General features: G+C 48.1%; 1 protein-coding gene across 4 annotated transcripts in view; it reads right to left on the bottom strand.

The window, feature by feature from the left end:
- Positions 1-23,974, bottom strand: part of MYH10 (myosin heavy chain 10) — a 136,441-nt gene that overhangs the window by 21,687 nt on the left and 90,780 nt on the right. For all 4 annotated transcript variants that reach the window (XM_036452180.2, XM_036452182.2, XM_045586533.1 and 1 more), the window contains 12 exons: positions 16,885-17,078; positions 16,675-16,796; positions 13,134-13,203; positions 12,886-13,046; positions 12,354-12,462; positions 12,137-12,268; positions 11,064-11,270; positions 7,463-7,600; positions 6,867-6,990; positions 5,136-5,307; positions 3,810-4,022; positions 141-285 (listed from right to left, as the gene is read on the bottom strand). In XM_036452180.2, coding sequence (XP_036308073.1) covers positions 141-285; positions 3,810-4,022; positions 5,136-5,307; positions 6,867-6,990; positions 7,463-7,600; positions 11,064-11,270; positions 12,137-12,268; positions 12,354-12,462; positions 12,886-13,046; positions 13,134-13,203; positions 16,675-16,796; positions 16,885-17,078 — 1,787 coding nt within the window. The remainder of the gene's footprint in view (positions 1-140; positions 286-3,809; positions 4,023-5,135; positions 5,308-6,866; positions 6,991-7,462; positions 7,601-11,063; positions 11,271-12,136; positions 12,269-12,353; positions 12,463-12,885; positions 13,047-13,133; positions 13,204-16,674; positions 16,797-16,884; positions 17,079-23,974) is intronic.

Here is a 23,974-nt window from a genome sequence, read left to right as displayed (position 1 = left end):
GCTGGGCCCGCTGCTCTTTGTAAGAAGCAGGGTGCCCTCAGGGAGCGCTACAGCACCCGCAGGGGCTGGGAATGGACACCCAGGAGCGAGGGTGGGGAGGGGGGTCTGGCCGGCCAGCTCTCCAGGGCAGGGTCCCTCACCCGCTTGGCCTGCTCCAGCTGCTCCGACAGCTCCTCCAGGGCCGATGCATGCCTCTGCCGCATGTCCTGGATCTGAGCTTCATGGTTCTTCGTTTCTTCCTCAAGAGCCTTCTTCAGCTCTGCCACTTCTTGCTCACGTTTTGTACTAGAGAAACGTATTTTAGAGAAAGCAGCTCAGAATTAGCTGACTAACTAAATTAAAAATTAATTTGTTATGTCCTGTGTGGCTCAGTGGTTGAGAACCTCCCCATGAACCAGGAGGTCATGGTTTGATTCCCGGTTGGGGCACACGCCCAGGCTGTGGGCTTGATGCCCAGTAGGGGGTGTGCAGGAGGCAGCTAATCAATGACTCTCATCATTGATGTTTCTTTCTCTTTTCCTCTTTACCTCTCTGAAATCAATACAAACGTATTTAAAAAAAGTCAAGAAAATGTTAAAAAAAAAAGTGATGCTCTAAAAAAGTACTATATCAATTACTTTGCTAATTACTTGTGGCGCTATTTTCTAATAGGCTGGTATGCCCTTAACTGTGGTGCAGGGAACCTTCCGGAAGCAGCCTGCGTCCCCTCCACAGCTGACCTGCGCTGGAGACCCAGTGGGCATCCCTGTGGGCTCCAGCCTGCCCTGGCAGCCCTGCCGCGCGACACGCAGGAGTGGCTAACACAGGGCCAGCCACACCGCAGAGAGACTGGAAAGAGGGCCAAGAGGCTTCCAAAAGCTCAGGGTTGGAGATCAAATCAGTCTGTTCGCTGCACCTGACAGGCGTGGGAACAGCTGCAGGCCCTGACGGCTCCCAGGCTGCCCAGGGCCATGCAGGGGCGGGACAGGAAGTCAGGAGGCCGCACGCCTGGCACAGAAAGGGTCTCTGGAAGCTGAGAGGAGTCACAGCAGGTCCCAGACCACAGACCTGGGATGCCCTGAGGTGCCGGAGGCTTTATCTAACCGCACTCACAGTATGAAGATCACATTAGTGTCAAATGCTTTCACTTGGCTGACTTTTTTATAATTTGTTACAACATTTGGGTAGCTTGAAAGACCGACATTACTTCACTAACTAGAAAAGCCTTCACCCCAAGTCACTCTTTCTTTGTTTTGTTAATTCTCACCTGACTATATTTTTCTGTTGATATTTTAGAGAAAGTGGGCAGGAAGGGGAAAGACAGAGAGAAATCTCCCACACAGGCCCAGGAATCGAGCCTGCAACCAAAGTATGTGCCCTTGACCAGAAGTGAATCCAGAACCCTTTAGACTGAGGGCTGATGCTCTGTCCACTGAGCCGACTAGGGCCCAAGTCACTCTTAAGTCGACTGAACACCATCTTTAAGCATACGGCTTGTCAACGACGGAAACCTCTAAGCTAAGTGCCATATTAACATCAAGAATTTAAGCAGCTGTCACTTACAATCACCCTGAAGAGCACAGCTCTGGCAGCCTTCTCTGTATTAAAACCATTTCACTCTCCATTCTAAACCAGGAGCCAGTTAGAACAGTGACTTGCACGCGGACTCCCGTGTGGACACACTGTCTGTCCTGTCTTTACTGGCGCAGAGGAGGGATCTAGAGGGCGGAGGTCAGCTGTGCCAAGAGAGAAGGGGCCCGGGCAGCTGCCAGCTCTGGGGTGGCAGGCAGCCAGGCAAACGGAATCCGCAAAGACTCCTTGTGGTCCAGCCTCGCGCAGCCACGGTGCCTGGCGGTGAGGATGCATTGGGCTGGCCTGTTCCCCCGGTCTTCATCCTACGTCTAAAGAGCTAAAATGCCAGTGAACATGGAGCCCAGTGAGGGGTCTGACTTGCTGAGCCCGTTCCTTTTATGCCAATCACGTGATACACAGCTGGAGAGGAAGGGCGTGGGGGTCCTTAGCCAGAGTGAAGGACACACCAACCCTAGCACATCCTTCCCACAGCAGAGTCTATATCTGAGGACAGCCATGGTTTTAACTAACATGCATGGATCAACTGTACTGTCTTAAAAATTATATTTTTTAAGAGTTGAATGAAGAAATGATCAGCATGCCTTTTTCTATTGTGCTCAAAAGACTAGCTGAGAAGAAATAGCTCAACAAAGTGGCTTCCAAACGAAAAAAAAACAGACATTTTAGAGAAGGCCGGACTCAAAGCTCCTGTAAGCAGGTTATGCGCTGAGGTGGGCGGGAAGCGTCCAGCCTCAGAAGGGCTCCAACTGAGACGGCCTCTTTGGGGCACAGTCTCCGTTCGCTGCCATCTGAGGGATCCATGGTCGCTCCCTGACGTGCTCCTAGGCTCAGCCCCGCTTCTCCACCACTGAGCCCTCTCCTGTCGCCTGCAGTCCGACCTGTGTCCCTGCCCAGGAAGCCTGCAGACTCAGGGATGTGGTTCTCTCTGGATCCTGGCTTCCGGGTGAGCACGTTGCAGGCTCCATCTTCCAGGCACCACTGGCTCCCCCAGCACGCCTCCTTCCCAGTCTTCCCACCTCTCTGACCACCAACTTCACCGACCATCCGTGTCCTGGTTTTGCCCATAGTCTCTTCTCAGCATGATGGGCTACTCCACCCTGGGACAATTGGCAGGCGTGTGTGTTTGGGCATGTGTGTGCGCGCGCGTGTGTGCACACTGCAAGTTGCCAGCCAAATCAGCCAGCCTCGGCGAGTTGGGGATCCCTTGGCTGGCCCCCCTGCACCTGACAGCTTGAATCTTGAGAGGGAAGCTGATGGTCAGGAAGAGGCCAAGACAATCGCTTCTCGGCCTTTTGGCTAAGATCAAGTGTAGGAAGAGGCCAAGACAGCAATCTGGGAAATGACACCTCGGCTTGTATGAGAATTCTCTATCTTGCCAACAAGAGCCACGGGCTGTCTCAGCTCACGGCTCGTGGCTACCACTCTCCGTGCCTCTGTGGGCTGACACGCGGAGGCCATGTGCAAGGTCTCCAGCTGTGCTCCTCGCCTGTGCTAGTCACTTCCGTCTGCCTGCCCCGGCGGCTGGCTCCTCTGTGACAGCCCCGCCTCTGCCTCTGCCCTGAGTGCCTGTCCTTACCTTCCGCTCCTTGTCCTGAACACGTACCTCCTCCCAGCTATCCGCTCACCGGCGGCGCTGCCGGCAGATGTGTGCCACCCGCGTATCTCCTCCTCTGGGTCTGTCCCAGCCAGTCGCTCCGGTCCTCTCTCTTACGTGGTCCAAGTCAGTCTCCTTCCAGCCGCTGTGGGTGTGTCTGTCCGTCTTTCCCTTAAATACCCTGCACTGACTGGCTTTCTGATCACGGCTCCCTGTGCACCTCAGTCTGCCGGTCCATCCACCTACCCAGGTGGGCTGCTTGCTTCTAACCACTGTTATTTTGTTACTGTTCTACCTGCCATTATCTCCAGGACGGAAAGAGGATACTTAAAATACAACATAGAGGATGCACACCAGCCCTGAGCGTTTGGCTCATTGGACAGAGAGTCGGCCTGCAGACTCAAGGGTCCCAGGTTAGATTCCAGTCACATGTGCCTTGGTTGCGGGCACATCCCCAGTGGAGGGTGTGCGGGAGGCAGCTGATTGATGTTTCTCTCTCATCGATGTTTCTAGCTCTCTATCCCTCTCCCTTCCTCTTTTAAAAAAATCAATAAAATATATTTTTAAGAAACGATGCACACCATCTCCTAGAGAGGGCCAGCCGGCTCTCCTGCGAAGCCCAGCGGGCGCCGGCCTCACTCACCGGAGTTCCTGCTGAGCGGCGGTGGTGTCCAGCGTGTCCTCCAGCTCGGTTTTCAGAGCCTCCAGCTCCTCACTCAGGTCCCTTTTCTGCTTCTCTGCCTTGTTCCGGGAAGCCTTCTCAGACTCAAAGTCTTCCTGAAGCTCGGCAATCTGGGCTTGCAGCTCCCGCACGACTTTGAGGGCGTTGTTCTTGTGGAGTGTCTCGTCGTCGCCCCTGTTGGAACAGCCAGACGGCCGCGCTCAGCGGGGGAGGGAGGGCTGTTCCCGGTGAACGGCCGGCACCTTTCCCCCAGGAGACCGGCGACATGCCTCTGCGGTGGCTCGAGGCTGGCATGCTACACAGGGCCTGCCCGGCAGGCAACAACTGGCCCGAAAGCTGGTTGGCAAAGCCAGAATCAGAACGGAGCCCAGCCCCCTTTGCAAAGGGCTAACTATCTCCATTAAGAGATAAGACAATCACTTTAATGATTACAACATAAAAAAAATTCCCTATAAAAGGTAATAATTAGAACACTGCTCAAGAAAGCCTGTCACATTGGTACCATCCTACACCATCTCCTAGAGAGATGGCAAATTCAAAGAAGTTTTGAATTTGCAGAGGAGACACGCCACCAGGCCTTCTATCTTAGCTTTCTCTCTCCCATCTGCATCTTCTCGCTGGTGTGTGGCTGGACAGGGGCAGATACCTGACTGGGCAGAGTTGGGATGTTTGGGATGAGGGCTGGGAAGCTGACAGACGTGACAGTGAGTGGTGAGAACTTTAATTTTAGAATCTAGCTCTCACCTCTGTAATTGAAAAGGCAGAGATCTGGCCAAAGTAAGAGTAACAGTGATAGAGGACAGAAAAATATCTGTTACAGACATGATTATAAACTCTAAGTCCTATGACGATGTAGCCAAATAGTTATTCTTTATAAAGAAATGAAAGTATTAGATATAAATATATTTACTACATATGGTTTCCAATGGTCTAGAACTGAATAGCAAATCATGCTTCCAGTGTATGGGGTGGGTGTCATTTCTGAAAATTTCTAAATTTCTCGAACATACTGACGTGGACGGAAACCAAACATTTGCTGTGACACGGTCGTTTTTTCTGCTGTGAATGTCCACGGATCTCCTGAGGAGACCAGTGAGTTTCAGTGTGAATTCTGAGAACGGCTTAGATTTTCTTGATGCCCTGACATACATGACGTTCTCCTGGGTTTTCGGGTTCGGACGCCACACCCACCAACATGGAAATGACGTGTTCCCTCCCAGGTTTGTGTCTGCACCTGGACATGGCATTAAAGCCCCCCCCTCATTCCCGCGGGCTCGGGGGGCGGACCTGGCCAGCGCGCCCTGCAGCTCCTCCTCCTTCTTGGCCAGCTGCACCTTGAGCTCGTCGATCTGGGCCTGCAGCTCGGCGATCTGGTCCTGCAGGTCAGTCGTCTCGCCGTCCAGTTTCCTCTTGGCCTTTTCCAGCTCCTGACGGGTTTTCTCTTCCTTCTTTAAGCGTTCTTTAAGGCAAGACACAGATCTTCAGCACACTGAGGGACACGCCAAATGAAAAACTCCAAATGCAAACCAATTAAAGTCGAAAAGAAGCCGTTTTACTTAAAAGCATGTCCTTGCCTTGGTAACACTGTACCAATGAGTCATTCAAAACCCATTAAATCCAACTGAAGGCAGGCCACTGTGGGAGGAGGGTATTTTAGGGAAGAAGCTGAGTGGGTTCTAAGGACGTCCTTTTGCTATTAGAGCGAAGCGATCAGAAAGCTCCTCATGGTGCGCCCATCGCTGTGCCCAGGTTTGCAGAGGGCCCAGCCGAGGCTGGCAGAGTGTGTAACCATCTGTCACCCACTCCCTTTCATGGGGAATTCCTGGTTGAACCAAGACAGCCGTTCCCACACGTGAGGGAGAGAGGGCAGAGTGTTCTGCAGCTTTTCTGCCCGCCCCTATTGGATTTGGCAATGATTCCTTAATCAACACCAGCGATCTATTAGACTCCGATGCCTTCTCACAACAGAACCTGCATGCCTTTGTGCTCTCCCGTGGGAACCAAATGCTGAGGAGATGAGACCGAGCATCGCAGGCGCATCACACAGGTGAGCAGGAGATCATACGCTGGTAAAACGGCCTGTGAAACAATTTCCTCTGACGTCCCCTCTTTTTGTCTAAACCAGGAGTGGGGAACGTCTGGCCCGCGAGCCATGTAAGGCCCACCCGATCATTTGCTCTTGCCCTGCCAAGTCATTGGGTGGGTTAATTAAATGTTTGACCAAAGATAGCTGGGTAATTTTTGAATTGACAGTTTTGTATGGCCCGAGAATGATGTTATAAATATCCAAATGGCCCTTGGCAGAAAAATGGTTCCCTGGTTCCCCACCTCTGGTCTATACTTAAAAAAAGACAAAGACCACAAAGCCCCAAATATTAAAAACAAACAAACAAACTTTCTCCTCCTTATAAAAGTGATGCATTGGAAGCATGACCACGCCCCTTCACGATGCTGGGCATTAAGAGCAGATTCTTCCTCTGGTGTGAGGACCAAACGTTCGTGGCTGTTAGCTGAAGGGCAGGTTTTCTATGCTCTTCCCAACATCCAGCCTTCTCTCTCTCTCTCTCTCTCTCTCTCTGAAGAAAGCCAGGACTGATTTTGCAAAAAATCCCCAGATCCCCTGACATATCTTTGCCACTGGAGCGGGATGCTGTCACCCTCAGCAGCCTGTCCCTACCAGGAAGGGTCCCATTGTGAAGCGAAGCCCCGAGGCACTTTCTGGATCAGACTCACACAGTCCAAGGCCCAAACAGCTCAAACATGAGTCAGATCCCACGTATGGCCACAAAGGGCACACTGCATTTCACCACGGGACCTAATATTAAAAAGTGAATTAAGAAGGATAATTTATTGCTATTCTATCACAAATTGTGGTGACTAGATCTGTTTTAACAAACACAAACTGAAGGCTCATTATTAGTAATCACCGTGCATACTCTGCTATTCATGTTCTGATGAGAGTAAAATCTAAACATTCGTTTGTCCCGGTCCTACATTTTTCTAGCCCCAAACACTAACCTTCTAAATCCGAGATCATCACTTCTTGCTTATTCCTGATTTTGGCCAAGTTTTTTGCCTTTTCTTCCTCTTCAGCCAGCTGAGAGGAGCACTCAGCAATGCGATCCTCCATGAGTTTCTTTTCCTGAACAGAAAAAACAAAACTGCCTCAGAAAAGGCATTCCAAGCAACAACTAGGGTTTGGTAGAACTTAGAAACCAACTGGCCCTGCCTCCCCAACAGGCTACATCCTCCAAAGAGGCGGAAGGCGCATCATCTTGGTGCTGACCCCTCAGGGTCGGCCCAGCGCTGGCCTTCAGATCCCCACAAGCAGTGCTGATGAAGGAAAGCCTGGACACACAGGACGAGTCATTGATGAATGATCGACTTGCACAAAGTGCGCAAGTTAAAGGTCTAAAGGACTGTAAGGATGCTTAGTGGGCTTGAAACATTAAATTGCTACTGTGTCTTTAGAAACCTCCACAGATAGAGACTGAGGGAGAAGATGAACGCATCTGAAATCTTTGTAGACTTTTTTGTTTAAAGCCACTTTCATGACAGCATCCACATGCACAGTCCACATGCTATAAAGCAGCGTGGGAGGGAAACTTCCGTACTTTGATAAACTTGGAGTTTTGGTCCTCAAGAAGCAGAATCTCCTCCTCCATCTTCTTGATTTTCGCCTCGGCCGTCACCTTCTCCAGCTGCAGCTTCTGCCGAGCCCCTTCTTCCTCGTCCAGCTGCTCCTCCAGGTCCTGTGAACACACGGTCAGCCTCGCGCCTTCCCACCGACCCGGCCTCATGAATAATCAAAGAATGCATCCAACCAAACAAAACAAAACCCACAAACAAACAAACACCAATTTGTGATGGTCAGAATGGTAAGGATATATGTGTGTATGTATCTATTTGTTAATCCTCACCCAAGGATATTTTCCCATTGATTTTTAGAGTGGAAGGGAGGAGTAGAGACAGAGAGAAGCATCTATGTGAGAGGGACACATTGATTAGTTGTGTCCTGCATGCACCCCGATTGGGGCTGGGGATTGAGTCTGCAACAGAGGTACACGACTTTGACTTGGCTTTTAACCTGTGACCTTTCAGTCCATGGGCTGACACTGAGAAAACCAGCTAGGGCTGGCAAGGATCTTTTTAAAAATATGAAATGCAGTTATGTGAAACCGATATTCGTATGACCACAGGTTAACGTTCAAACTGGCTCAATCCTTCTGGAAGGCAGCATGAGAACGTGCAGCAAGCTTTGAGAGCAAGCAGTTCTGTTAAGCCAGCAATGTCAGGAAATAATAACAGATGTGATTCATAGAAAGAAGTGAAAATTTTTAAAAATTGATTTTTAGACAGAGAGGAAGGGAGAGAGACAGAGGGACAAAAACACTGATAGAAAAACATTGAAAACATTGACCTGTTGCCTCCCATATGCACCCAGACCAGGAACTGAACTCGCCACCTTTTGATGTATGGGGTGATGCTCCAACCAACTGAGCCACACCAGCCAGAGCTAAATACGGGCAATACTGAGGAACTATGAACACACTACATAAAAGTCTTGGTAAGTAAAAGTTGGCATATTTATAAAATGGGATAACATATAGTAATTAAAATTCATATTTCTGAATTAGTGACACAGGGAAATATGAATAATATAGAACTACATCAAACACACACTCATCTGTGTCTACTCTACATGTTTGGCCAAGAGCTGAGAGAACAGAACACAACAACTGGAAGAGGAGAGGGCCTGGCAGTGGGCTGTCTCCGTTCATGCGTGCCTTTCACAGCTCAAGCACGGCACCACACGGGGTGGGCTTCTGGTGCTTACACTCCCTTTTATCATAACAGGCTCCTCTTTATTTCACGCTCTGACATTATCACACACAATAACATACACATGATTGAACAAGGTTGTACATACAAAGCAATGTACGGTCAATTTAAGAAAGTGTCAAGGATAACTTTGGCTAAATGATTTACTCATGGTTGATTCTGAAATAAAACCCTTGCAAAAGACTAACTTTTTATTGTATAAACTTCAAACACAGGTGTGAAGGGCACAGAGCAGCACGTGCCCCACACAGATGCCACAGCCCAGCCTTAACAAGCATGAACTCACGGCCAACCTCCCTTCCTCGTCACCTCCTTCTCCCTTCTCCCCTAGCATTATTTTGAAGCAAATCCAAAACACATTTCATTTGGAAAAACCAGGCGGTAGGTATCACTAAAAGATAAAGGCCACTTAACATACGTTGGTTTGTTTGAATCCAAATCCAAATAAGGCTTGCACATTGGGATCAAACCTCAGAGAAGAGAGAAGTAAGGGGGTGATAAGGTTAGGTTTTTCCCAAAGTCCATGCAGTTAATAGCATGAACCTCTGGTATTTCGCGATGAAAAACATGACTACTTAATAACAACAATATTACCGTAAATATTTTTGGAATGTGTATGAATGAGCTTACATGTCACAAAGGGAGATTAAGCTAACAGTGCAAAACCCTAGAAATATGAGTCTGGTAAAGGACGCGAAGATAAAAAGCCTTGAAAAACCAAACCAAAATAAAAACACCCTATTTCCACAAGGACATATTTGTTTTCTAAATAAAGTAGAGAAATGTAAGTATTTCACTGGAAGTTGTTAAAATGTAGAGTTTATATTAAAGAGTAGGTGGGGGATTAGAGGCGAATTTGGGGTCCTTCTCCCATGAGTAAAACATATTACTGAAATGAACATGTCTTCTTAAACAAAGAGAAACTTCTTAAACAGAAAATCAAAACTGCTGATAATGCCACCAGGGAAACACTGTTGTTGGTGTTATTCTAGATCTTCTGCATATTTCCATATAAAACCCTACATATAAATTTGTTATGTAAATATTTTAAATTAGATCCACTGTGTTTACTATTTTGCAACATTTATCAAGATGTTATAAGTGCCCATGAAAACAAACATCTTAACATTTAGAGCAGTATAGTATTACCCTGGTTTAATAACCCCCCAATGTTAGGTAACTAGATGGCTTCCATTGATTTATTCTTTGAATAAAGTCTAGGGTAGACTTGATAATTAAGGGTTATTCACTTTTTACAGCTTTTGTGGTGTTCTGTAACTTATTGTGGGAATCTGAAAGCTGTGCACGTTGAAGAATGGAAAGTGTTCCGATGATTTACTGTATGGGGTATCTGCCAAGGAGGTAATATGACGAACCTCTGAATTATCTGTGTTTGTAGTAAGTTATCAGGTAAGAAAATATTAAGGGAAAGACATGGAGGGAAGGAGGCTTAGTTTGAAGCAATGGTAGCAGATACTGATGCCCTGACACTCGGAGCAGGTGGCTAGGCTGAGGGAGGGAGGCAGGAGAAAGAGGGGGGGTGTCCAAGGGCATGCGCAGAGCACCTACTGCCTGCATCATCTGCCTGAGCACTCAACCACAGCGACAGCTGTGCTTCCCGTACAGTTTGTTACTCTGTAAGGAAGTGACCACCAGCAAGGACTGAGTGTTTTATTCTGATTCCTGGCCACCTCCCACGTCAGTGCTGAGCATTCCTTATGAACCAAACCACTTCCTAGATGCTTATCATGTGAATGGAGTGAGCGCAGAATCATTAATGACAACACAAAGGACAAATTATGTTCCCTAAAAAGGGCTGCAGACCTAGGGAGAGTTGTTCTTTGAGTCACTCTGCACACTGTAAGGTGCCGCACAGAACATGAAAAAGTTCTTCAAAACAACAAATCTGTGATTGAAGAAATCTATTACTTGTGTGCTCCGAATGATGGCCATCTTTTAAGAGTAGGTACTTATAACTTAGACTCCTTTTGCCCTAAATACATATTAAGAGTCCTAGCCAGTTTGGCTCAGTGGATAGAGCATTGGCCCATGGACTGAAGGGTCCCAGGTTTGATTCTGGTCAAGGGCACATACCTGGGTTGCAGGCTCGATCGCCGGCCCTGGTCAGGGTGTGTACGGGAGGCAACCAATCAATGTATCTCTCTCACATCAGTGTTTCTCTCTCTCTCTGTCTCTCCCCCTTCCTTCCACTCTCTCTAAAAATCAATGGGAAAAATATCTTCGGGTGAGGATTAACAACAATAATAAAAAAAAAATACACATTAAGAATCTAAACCCATATCTTCTATTCATTCAACAGATTCACGGGGAAAACCCAGGATATAATTCTAAATAAAATATGACCATGGATACCTGAATATGCGCTTGCATTTTTTTCTTTTCATTCTGGAGGATTTGGTTTCTTTCTTCTTCTTCTTCCACCCTCGACTCCAAGTCATGCAGAATCTCTTCCAGTTCCTGTTTCTTAGCAGCGAGTCTGGCTCTCATCTCTTCTGCTTCAGCAAAGAGCTCAGTCTCTGCCTGCAGCTGCTCTGCGAGGATGTTCTTCTCTTCTAAGAGCTGCAATCACAACACAACGTCCAGGGCTAGGACTTGCCCCCAGCACACACACAAGGTACAGTCACCAACATTTCAGTGGTCAATACACTGAAGAAATGGAAAGTTACAAATATATTACCGCCACTGGCAAAACTTCCAAGTATGTTTTTGGCTGTAGCAAAATAAACCAGATGAAAACACTTTAGTTGTTTCTGCTGTCTCAAGTTGTAGCATATTAAACTCATTCTATTTTAAGAACTCCCATCCTTCTATTAAGATAATTTATGAAGGGACAGAAAAACAGCAGAGGGAAAACATTCAAATGTAATGAAGTTCATGGTGACTGCAAAAGCTGTTTGGTATCAAGTGATTTTTTGGCCTTTATTGTTAATCTTTTTGGCCTTGAACACTCCGATTCTATCACTGTCGCCTATAAACAGTTCTGAGCCTCTATTTGTCACGAAGCACCACCGCCTGGGAAGGGACACGGACTGGAGCCTACTGTCGCTGCGAAGAGGCAGGTGGTGACCTTGCCCCATCTCTTCCTTTTACCTTTTCCTATTTCCCCCATGAGCAGTCACAGGACGGTGAGAACCCTGGGAGTCTCCTTGAAAACAGGTGTGAATACATGTCTGATAAGCAGACATGCTCAACTGTGTGTCCAAATATGACAAAGACAAAAATGCAAGCGGTTAGGCTGACTTTGGTTCATATAAAGACAAATGCATGGCATGATGGATCTGTTGTCTCTGGTCTTGCTTTGGAAAGGAGTGAAAGATACACATAAACTAAGATGGTATTTATGTAGGGACAGCGACCACAGTGAAACGTGTGGGAGTTCCTGCCAGTGCTGGGACGCGGGCACTCTAAGAAGCCAGGGCACACACCTGCTGGTGCTTCCTCTCCATCTCCTCCAGCTCCCCTTCCACCTTGGTCTGCTTCTCCTTCACCTTCAGCAGCTCTTCATCTTTGGCCTGAAGTTCTTCCTCCTGGCGGGTGACTTGCAGGAGCGGCTTCACCTGTGACAAAATGAAGCAGTTTATCACGTCTCCTGCCCGGGGTGGTCCCGGGCGGTCGCTGCTCCGCGGAGAGCCCGCGGCCCACCTTCGTGAAGACGCGCCACCACTGCCAGTGCCGCAGCTTCAGGTACGCGGCGCAGTTCCGCTGCAGGACCTTCAGGGCGCTGAGCTGCTGCTGCTTCTTGGCAAAGGCCCTGAGGACACAGGGAAAACTCGTCACGTGAAGAAAAGCGCCTTAATGACTGTTGTCATGAGACCACTTCCCAAAGGCACACACTCTTACTTGGCTAAGACATGGAGTGGGTCCATGTATCCAATCAAGCCCTCAGCGACACCCCCGGGGAAACGGCTGCTGCTGGGGCCCAGGCCCGTTCACGAGCCACCCAGCCAGCCTCAGGCACGCATCATAGACGCCCTTCCCTTTCTTCCGGGGTGCCACCCTGGCAGTGCGCTGCCGTTTACCACGTCCCACCCTCGAGGTCCGAGGCAATGCAGACAGTGCGACAGGGTCCCTCCCGTCCCCTGGCTGGCTGGCGGTCTTTAGTCCTGCTCTATTCACTATGTCCTCCTTTTCATCTGTCACAAAGACATAGCCCCCTTTATGATTGCCAACTTACTTTCTCGCTAGGTAACCTCTGCAAACGGCCTGGAAGAAGATAATGATATCGGTAATTTTTAAATCCCGTTCTTCCTCTAAATGTGCCAAAACTCCAGCTCGGAAAAATATCTTGCTCTGTCCAATTCTGTACAAGTTTGGGTCCAATTCTAAAGCCCGGATCTAAAAGCGAAAGAGCTCATTTATGTTTTGCTGTAGGAAAAGACTCTATCAATAGTCCACAAAGCAGAAAAACCAAGAAAAGCTTACCATTCGTTCACAAGCCTGTTTGCCATCCATGAAGCCTTTAGGAATAGCATTTGGAGTCAGGATCTCGTATCTGTAAGAAAAGCAGCCAAAAGGTTTGGTAAAAATTTGTGAAAAATGTTTACCTACTACCTGTGAGTTCTGCTTTCTCTATGAAGCAATATGATAGGTAATCATGTCAAATTAAGAGTAAAGAAGTGACCAAGTGATAATCAGATTTTCTATTTCTTAAAATAAACAAATGGACATAAGGCTAATTCTCCCATGTTAAAGACGAGGCATAAAAACTATGGCAGAGAAGAATGAAAGCATGGTGTTTTAAAAACCTTTTGCTTTTATTTCCCCCAAATGTTCACATGCCCAAGATGCAGGAGAATCGCTCTCTGTCCTGATCTGTGGGCATCTACTGGATCCTAGAAAAGGCCGTGACAATGCTCAGAGGCCTCCACTGAGAGGAGAGAGCATCAGGGTGACATTCAAAATAGCACTGGTATGGGTGTACGTCTATTCACTAAGCTGTGCACTGGAGACTGTGCACTTTATAGTAACTACTAGAGGCTGGTGCGTGGGGTCCCTCAGTGTTGCCCCCGGGGATCAGGCTGAAACCAGCAGTCCAACGCCACCTGCCACTCCTGCTCATCCCAGTGTGCTGCGCCTGCTGCTGCCACTGTTCGGTAGGCTCGCTGTAGTCTCTGGGCTGTGGCGGCCAGCTACGAGCCCTGTGTCTGCTGCCCGTTGGTCAGCTGAGTGTTCCCGCTGTGGCAGCGTACTGACCATCAGGGGGCAGCTTTTCTGTCGAGCGTCTGCCCCTGGTGGTCAGTGTGTGTCATAGAAATCAAACGGTTGCTTAAGTTTTTATATAGATGTACAACGCCAGGTGGGTACTGGATATATCAGGGGACCACTTGGTAAAGCACATGATTATCTAACCACTATGCTATACACCTAAAGCTAATACAAAATAATACTGAATGTAAAGTGTAATTGAAAAAAAAAAAAAAAAGTTGTGCACTTTATAAAGTTATACCTCAATAAAAATAAAGTGGAGCCGAAACCAGTTTGGTTCAGTGAATAGAGTGTCGGCTTGCGGACTGAAAGGTCCCGGGTTCGATTCCAGTCAAGGGCATGTACCTTGGTTGCAGGCATATCCCCAGTAGGGGGTGTGTAAGAGGCAGCTGATCGATGATTCTCTCTCATTGATGTTTCTAACGCTCTATCCCTCTCTCTTCCTCTCTGTAAAAAATCAATAAAATACATTAAAAAAAAAATAAAGTGGAGCAAATAGGTATATTAAAATAAAGTGGCTATATTAAAGATGGATCCTGGCTACACCATCAACTTTGTCCTCTGGATGCCAATTATGTTCCTTTTTCTCCTACCCATAAAAAGGGAGAGTCTACCTGACTGTTTATTATTCAATGAGGCCACAATACAGGCTCCCCCACACCCATAAGGACTGGAATAATTGCTCAACGGGATTCCCTCTCGAACAGTGGGAGAAAGGGCCATCCTGTGATGGCAGGCTTGTTTATTTTATGGAACAACAAAGGCTGTCATAATTGAAAATCCAATTTCCAGGAGAAAAAAGCAAACTAAATATTGAAGAAAATTATGCAATACATTAAAAACCAAATTTCCCATTGTAAGTTTTCACCCATTTCTATTGCATCCATTTCTGTTATTTTCACACTAACCTAAATGGTACAGCCCACTACCCACCAGGCTGTCTGGTTCAGCCTATTGTTCTTAGGCTGCAAGCTGGTTTATGTCACTGTACAAAAACATGAGTTAAATGAAGCACAGAGAAAGCGATGTAACTAAGACATGCAGGGGGGAAAAAAAGAAGACACGAGGGAAACATGAGATAATGAGGCTGCTGCCAATAAAACACGGCACACTGTTTTACAACGAACATTTTTAACAAATACAAGTCCCCTCTAAAATAATGACAAAAAGTGTAGTATAGTAAATACACAAATCTATAGTCATTTATTATGTTATCAAGTGTTCCATATCAGCAGTCGCCAACCTTTCGGACTTCATGGACCATCAGTGGTCCCTGGACCACCAGTTGGCGACTGCTGTTATAGACTGTACATAATTGTAGGTGTGAATTTTTAAAAAAAATATATTTTTTATTGATTTTTTTATAGAGAGGAAGGGAGAGAGATAAAGAGCTAGAAACGTCAATGAGAAAGATCGACCAGCTGCCTCTTACTGGGGATGTGCCCGCAACCAATGTACATGACCCTGACCAGAATCGAACCCGGGACCCCTCAGTCCGCAGACTACCACTGAGCCAAACCGGTTTCGGCTGTAGGTGTGAATTTTTATATGAATGGCAGCTCAGCAGGTCTGTTTACACCAGAAGCACCACAAACACATGAGGAATGCCTAGTGCTGTGACCTTACAATGGCTGTGCAGTCACCAGGTGACAGGGATTTTTCAGCTCCGTCATACATGTGGCCTGTCTTTATTTAAGTAATTTATTGTTAATCCTCACCTGAGGATATTTTTCCATTGATCTTTTAGAGAGAGTGGAAGAGAGAGAGAAACATATTGATTGGTTGCCTCCTGCATGTGTTCCAACCAGGGCCCAGGCCCAACCATGGTATGTGTCCTTAACCAGAATCCAACCTGGGACCCTCTGCTCTGCAGCCAGTGCTCTATCTACTGAGTCAAACCGACCAGTGAAAGACCTGTCTTTAACCAAAGCATTGATATAGGGCATGACTATATTTTAAAACATGAGCTTAAAAAACAATTATGGTCCTAGCTGGTTTTGCTCAGTGGATAGAGCATCAGTCTGTGGATTGAAGGGTCCCAGGTTCAATTCCGGGCAAGGGCACATGCCTAGGTTGTGGGGTTGTGGGTTCCATCCCCAGTAGGGGGCATGCAGGAGGCAGCTGACCAATGATTCTCTTATTGTTGATGTTTCCATCTCTCCCTCGCCCTTCCTTTCTGAAATCAATAAAAAATATATATTAAAAAAAATAATGTTTAGCACTGGTAGGTGTTGCTCAATGGTTAGAGTGTCAGCCTGAGCACTGAAGTGTCTCAGCTTTAATTCCAGGTGAAGGGCACATACCTGTGTTGCAGGTTTGATCCTCAGCCCTTGTGGGGGTGAGTATGGGAGGCAACCAATCGATGTGTCTCACTCATATTGATGTTTCCCTTCCTCTTTTCCTCCCTTCCACTCTCTCTAAAAATTAATGGAAAAATACTGTTAGGTGAGGATTAACCAAAAAAAAAAAAAAAAAAAAAAAAAAAAAAAAAGTTTAAATCCCAAATATAACTGTTTAAATGAGCAACTGTAAGTTCTCAGCTGACCCTGCAGACAGAGCAGTTTTTGAACCACCACCAGCAGTCACGTTGACCTCCCCAGAAAATAGGCACTCAATATTCTTGACCAAAAATAAAGGTAATAATGATTAGCCTTTCCTACATGCGGAGAAATCGGAAACTCTCCAGGGACCAGGAAAAGAATGCCACACAACCTCACGCTGTGGTGCCGTGGGAAAGGTGAGGGTGCGCGGTCAGTACCTCTGCCGGAACTCCTGGAACACGATCCGGTTGGGGAAGCCCTGGCGACAGATCCGGATGCCCTCCAGGACACCGTTGCAGCGCAGCTGGTCCAGCACGAGGTGCGGGTCCAGTTTCCCAGCCTGGTCAGCAGAGGAGGGAGTTATCTCTGGACCGCTCTCACCCGACCCAGATCCGCGTTAGATCCCAGCACGTGGGGTGGACACATACCCGCTTCTCGTGGTTTGGAATGATGCAGCGAACGAAGTTGGGGTTGGTGTTGCGGAGAGTCGCCATCAGCTTGGTGAGAGACTCTTTGTAGAGTTGGCCAACGGTACGAAACATGCCCTTTTTGGTTTTATAGGCAGAGCCAAAAGCTGTCTCGGTCATACCAGTAACTTGATCCAGGCCCACAATACGATCCACTGGTGGAAATAAAAAGGAAGAGGACCACGAGTCAAACCCAACTCGCCGGCAGGGAAGACAGGACACGGTGATAGTGCAGCAGCACAAGCTTGTGGACAGATGAGAAGAGGTGCCATTTGGGAGGCAGTCAGCAGACGGAGACACTGCACAAGCCGTGGGACCAACAGCCACACACTTCAAGGCCGGGTAGTGTAGCTCTGACAGCTTCAGACCACATACCAGCAGGTGCCTTCCGCTGCGCTACTTTCAGGGCTCACTGCCTTTGATAACATTTGCCTGTTACGTACACAATTATTGGGTAAATGAGAGACCATTGGCTGGCATTATTGATACACAAATGGAACCTATGACAAGTCTCAAAACAGGAAAGGCGTATAAAGATATAGGCGTATAAGACTGTACAAAGCAAGTCCACTTAATGAATATGGCTCGGGAACTAGGGACCAGAGCCATCTCTTATCAGTCATTAGGATTTTAGTGAAAAAGTCATTCAAGTTGCAGGGACAGATTGCATTAGTTTAGGTTTGTAGGAGTGAGTATACTTCAGCTCTCTCCTCAAAGCGTGAGTAAACTTATCAGAGGGCAAGAACACAAATTTGGAAGGAGCCCCCTAAGAGGAATCAGCGCCTAAGCTACGCTTAATGATGGTTCAACTCCTCAGATCCTTCAGCTGATGTTTCACGATGTCCAGAGACCTACCACCTCTAATGATGGGATTCTAAACAGAAGTCCGACACAGGGCACCATCCACATTTGGTCCATATTACGCTCTCATTTGAAAAAACTGTTCCATGAATGAAACGCACTACTGAAATATCTTAATCAAAATAGCGATTGAATTGCCCTGTCAATGCCCTTGTCAATCAAACAGCCACCTGCATTTCTTTTGTTCATTCGTTCCCCAGAACAGAAGGTACGTGGGGACCTCAAGATCTCAATGAGCTTTGTGCAGAAGAGAAAAGCATGACCCAGGAGGGAAGGCAACTTTTCAAGTCACGCATGTCTTAAGTGGAAGTGGGGAGAAGGGTGCTGAGGTCAGATGAATTCCCAGGCCCAGGCCTGTACCCTGCAGTCCCATTTCTCCTGGCGAAGCCACCAGACTCAGGGGTTCAGGTCTAAGCTTCCTGCTTGTGCTCAGGACTCTGTCTACCATCCACCTTTGTTCCCTGGCCTTCAACTTGTCCCTCTGCTCGCTCTGGCAAAGCCCCCACCAGCCCCCACCCCTGCCTGTGCCACGAAGCAATGAGCTTCCTCTAACCCGGGCCCGCCTGCTTCTCTGTCTCCTCAGAGCCAAGCTTCTTTCCAGAGTAGTTCATCGTGGGCCCCTCCGCGTCCTCTCCTCTCTTTTCCCGCTGCCCAGCGTCCCGGCTGCTAGCCTGCCCTCCTCCCTCCACCTGACACTCAGGCAACCACCGGCCACGTGTTAATAAAGCAGACTGTCCCGCGTCTATTGTACTTGACCCTGGTATACTTTCCTGTTGACCACAGAGCGGCACCCTAAAAACTCTCGTCAGTCCTGGCTTCTTTTACGAACCCCATCTTCTCCTTGACCTCCACCCCCCTCTCTAGCTACTCCAGTCTCCCGATGACGTCTCCTCTGCCTTTCCTGTCCCCGGGGCGCTCACAGGGCTCCAACCTCAACACCCCGAAAGCCTTTCTGGGCTAAGGCCGGATGCGAGTCCAGGCACACACGTCTGACCTGCTTTTCCCCAAGCCATAGCCTCATCCTGGGTGATCTCATTTGTGACTTTAAGGACCTGTACCCGACTCCCCAGCATCAGTCGCCACACACCTATCTCCTCCTCTCCACCCAGAGGCCCCCTGCCCTCCACACATCCTCGCTAAGTGCCTGTCACGTGTGCTTTTACTCAATGCTGCTCCCCTTGCACCTAGCATAATGTCTGGCATAGCAGCCTGATGCACAGATGTTAGTGAATAAATGAAATAAAAAAAAAACACAACTACAGCCGAAGCTGGTTTGGCTCAGTGGTAGAGCGTCGGTCTGTGGACTGAAAGGTCCCGGGTTCGATTCCGGTCAAGGGCATGTACATTGGTTGCGGGCACATCCCCGGTAGGGGGTATGCAGGAGGCAGCTGGTCGATGTTTCTCTCTCATCGACGTTTCTAGCTCTCTATCCCTCTCCCTTCCTCTCTGTAAAAAAATCAATAAAATATATTAAAAACAACAACAAAAAACAACAACACAACTACAAAGTGAGAGATGCATTGAGAAAAAAAGAACAAGATGCTACGAGAGATGAGTGATTAGAGATCTCTCTGGAGAAACTACACTTACTGCCAAGAGGGAAAGAACGAGCCAGTAGAGAGAATATTCCAGAGGGGGGAACAGCGTGTGCCAAGCACCAGGGGCAGGAAGAAGTGTGAGAAGCTAGTGCCAGTGAAGGGAAAGGGGTATGTCAAGAATAACTCCTAGGAGTTTGCCTTGTGGTGCCATCGGGAAGATGGGGGAGAGGTGGGTTTTGGGGGTAGGAAGTTGGGGGTCTAAACTCTGTGTAAGTTGGGGTGCCTGTGGGACATTAGGGTGGAGATGAGAAGTTGAGTGGACATCCCTGGCTGCTGCTGAGAGAGGTCTGGACCAGCGAGGTAAAGCTGGGAGTTGCTGATTGGTGTTTAGTTATGAGACTGGGTGAACCATCTGAGGGGGGAAGAGAAGAGACGAGGGCAGGGTAGCAAGCCCTGGGGCGCTGGGGAGGAAGAGCTGGTTGAGGAGAATGAGCGGCAGGAGGGGCAGAGATCAATGTTTTAAACTTGAGCACATTCTCTGCCCCCGCTGTTACCCTGTCCCTCCTGTGTGACCCCCTTACTCAAGCCAGAAACCAGGAGTCAGACTCCGTTCCTCACATCAGCTGCTCCCCAAACGTCCCCCAACCATGCCCTCCTCTCCGCTGCCCTAGCTGGGCTCCACCCCTCACCTGGGTTCTGCAACCTCCTAACTGGCTCCTTCCTCCCCCCCAGTCTCCCTGTGGGCCCCCCCCCCCCCCCCCCCAGCCACACAGGTTCTTGCTATGCTTTTGTCCAGGTGTAATGCCTAACAAGTAGTTCTGAAAGATAAAACTGAACCAGTTATTTATCCCTCTACTTAAGATCCACTTTCTCCTACAGCTTACAGGATGTGGTCCAACGAGCCGTGTAACAGTAATGGGAACTCGGCTCCAAGAGGCAGGAGCACTGCCCACCCCGAGCGGTGTGATCTGGAGCCCAGCCCCCCGCCTCCTCCAGCCTCAGCGTGGTGGACCTGCCCACAGGCGCCTGTGAAACACTCAGGTGCTCAATGCAGGAGCCTCCCTGGCCATTTCCCCACCTGCACAGACTGGGTGCCTTTTCTGAAAGACGCAGGCCTGAGTGTCCGTCCTCTTTCTGCCAGGAGTGCAGACCCCTGCTTGTAGCTGGCAGTTCCTCACCTAGTGCTTCTCGGGCTCCGGCTTCTACCTGCCTCCAGGCTAAATAGGCTGTCCCTCCTCCCAGCTTCCACTCACCAAGGCCAGGTCCCGGGACACCTCACTCTTCTGTGTACCTTCTCTCGTGTTGAGCTTTCCCAGGGACGTCTGTCCAGCGTCTAACACACAGGGCCCAGGAAGCCATTTCCTGCTGCCGCGGCACCCCTCTGACCACCAGCTCAGACAACACCTCAGACAGACAGGGGAGGCGTGGTGTGCACTGTGGGGGAACCCCACGCACTGGCCCTGTTCTCCTGAGCTGCCTGTCACATGCGTGACAGTGGCCTCAGTGCTGTCCCCAGCAGGAATCGCTTTAACAATAACAACCCCAAAACACTCAGAATAAACTGTTTTTCAAATTTATTTATTTATTTATATTTTAAAAAATATATTTTATTGATTTTTTACAGAGAGGAAGGGAGAGAGAGAGAGAGAGAGAGCTAGAAATGTCGATGAGAGAGAAACATTGACCAGTTGCCTCTTGCACACCCCCTACCGGGGATGTGCCCGCAACCAAGGTACATACCCTTGACCGGAATCAAACCCTGGACCTTTCAGTCCTCAGACTGACGCTCTACCACTGAGCTGAACTGGTTTCGGCTCAAATTTATTTTTAATAAAGGTAATCCAAAGCTAAACATTTAGCATGCTTTGGACTTTCGGTTCTTTTTTCCCCCTTAACTCAAAAATTTAAAATCAGCTTCCACCAATGAACAAAATTATCTTGTAAGAGAGACACGTTGGAAATTGCATTAAATGACTTGGGCCACATGAATAAAATACAATTTCATTAAAAAAAATTAAGACCTATAGAAAAATCTATTTTACAAAGACATTTTCTGGTTGAAATTGGTTAGAGCGGGAATCAGAGAAAGGCAGCAAATGAGAAAGACAAGATTGCAGCAGCTCCTTGAAAGGAGCATCTTGTTCCTTCTCAGACCTTCACGGCTACTGAAACACAACTCCCCGTGCACAGCCCGCGGTTTCTGGGCTCCGTGATCCTCCTGCCACCAACTCTCCTCCCGAGGTGCCAGGCAGCCTGGCGAGGCTGCGGAGGGCACTGTGATTCACCAGCTGGCTGCCCAGGAGCCTGAAAGGATCTCAAAGTATTTTCACAGACAATTTATTACTCTCTGAAAGCTTACTTGGACAGTGAGAAGTGAGATGCGCTCCATAGAGCTGCCATCTGTAATGGCATATTTATTGTTTAAGAAAAATGCAATTTGTAATCATCTATCTCATAAAACTGCATGAACCATTTCTTTTAAAGATAAAAGAGTGACACTGTCTAGTGCCAGAACGCTTAACCGGCACTTCTTCGAGGGGACAACCTCAGGGACAAGAGGCATGTGAGATTTTTATGTTCTTCAAATCTGTGCGTGGACCAAGCACTAGTGTCGCTACATTTAATTTTAATTATTTAAGCTAGCGCTTTAGAAACGCACTGCAGTTAATACGGCTAAAAACCACAGTAGGGGGAGAAACTTACTTTAACGTTAATAGCCAGATGGTAATAAGTAAGAAGCCTATCAGATACTCCTGCAAAAGGCCTCGGGCTCCTGGCACTGTTACATGCCTTGGGCTAGGCATGTACATGTTCTCAATGTCCATTTAAACAAATTGAGACAATTCTACACTAATATGGTACTAACAGTTAAAACAAATTTAGAAACAGATATGTAACTGCTATGACTTCTCAGCAATGATCCTAACATCTATTAGTATACCTTCATAGTGTCCCTAACATCCATTAGTATACCTTCATAATATACCTCCACTTGTTATATCCCAGCAATAACAAATTCACATACAGCTATTTTACAGGACTTGGACACGGCAGGAAGTGCTGCAGAGGATGCCAGCACTGCTCCTTCTCCCAGGCACGAGTGTAAGCTGAATGTGAATTTGCCTCCTCTACCTGCCGGGCAAACAGGAAGCCCATTCATCCTGCAGAGCTCCTACAGCACTTCTCTGTGTTTCCCCTGGGCAGGATCTGTGCGCTTAACTCAATGCACTGGGCAGAACTGGGCAGCCGACCAGCTTGGCCTCAGGCACCATGAGTAAAAGTGGACCTGCATTAATATTATAGCTAAGGAGTGGACACTAATAGACCTTCCGTTTTGCACCATTCCAACGGCACCAGCACAAGGCGCACCAGCAACTGCAGCAGCTACGGAGGCAGCAACGAGTGCAATGCCCGACGCCAGGTACCTGGGCACTTCCCGTGTGCCAGGGGCGGCTCACGTTGCCTCGTCTGATACAAGAACCCTGAGAACTAAGTGTCGCTGTCCCCATTTGACCTCAGGAACTCCAGCTGCAGTACCCGAAAGCCGATTCTTCTGGCGCTCCCAACTCCTATTGCTATTCCAGGTAAGACACGAGGGAGGAGACGACACTCCAACAACGAAACCTTTCGTCTCCTGAGCAGATGGCAACTGAAGTAAGCACTAAACCCTGTCAGCCCAAACCATAGTCCCTAAAATGGCTCTAAAAATAGATTTATGACCAATTGTTATAAGAATCTACAAGGGATTACATAATTATAATTTTATCAGTCATGCTACCTGGTTTGTTCCACGTGGCTCAACAGTTGATCATTGACATATGAACCAGGAGGTCACGGTTCGATTCCCAGTCAAGGTTATGTGCCTGGGTTGCTGGCTCGATACCCAGTAGGGGGCGTGCAGGAAGCAGCTGATCAATGATTCTCTCTCACCATTGATGTTTCTCTCTCCCCATTTCCCTTCCTCTCTGAAATCAATAAAAATTTACTAAAAAAAGGGAAGACTGGTTCAAAGTTTTGGAAGTCAAAACATCATCATTTCTTAGTATGAACCGTGGCCAGATTAAAGCCTTTCCCTGAACTACAAGGAGGGAGGTAAGAACTCGGTGGGTGCCAGAAGATGAAGGGAGACCCCAAAGAGTTTGTGACACTGAGAAAGCCCTCCTATAGCGGTGACCAGCCTCTCCTGGGGGTTCTCAGTCTCAACTGCTGCTGCCGTAGTTCCAGTCTTGCTTCTATGAAGGACTGACAGGAGTGAGGGACCTCTCTATCAATAATTAAAGTTTGCTTCATGTACTTCTCACGTTTTCTCCGGTGGCACCTTTCAGATGTCAGCTGCCACCCAGCACCTGCGAGATCAGAGAAACTGAGCTGGTCCTACGCGGGAGGCTGCAGGTCCGACCCGCGGGGAGCTCACCCTGCCCCTCCAGCACAGCCAGGACCAGAACTGAACTCAGAGGCCCTGCCGCAGACCCTGTGAATCAGAACCCTGCCCACAGCTTTGAGGTTACAATCCCTCTCTGCCGGTTCACTGCGCTTGCATCGTCCACTACTAGTTATCGCAGAGGTCAGACTTCCAAGATAACTTCTATTTGGAGGAAAACTGTCCTTTGCTTTGTAGCAGACTTGTATGGCCTCCTCACCTTGCCTCTAGG

This window comes from Pipistrellus kuhlii, unplaced genomic scaffold (assembly GCF_014108245.1).
Source record: "Pipistrellus kuhlii isolate mPipKuh1 unplaced genomic scaffold, mPipKuh1.p scaffold_m20_p_23, whole genome shotgun sequence".
NCBI lineage: Eukaryota > Metazoa > Chordata > Mammalia > Chiroptera > Vespertilionidae > Pipistrellus > Pipistrellus kuhlii.
This window is presented reverse-complemented; position numbering and strand designations above follow the sequence as displayed.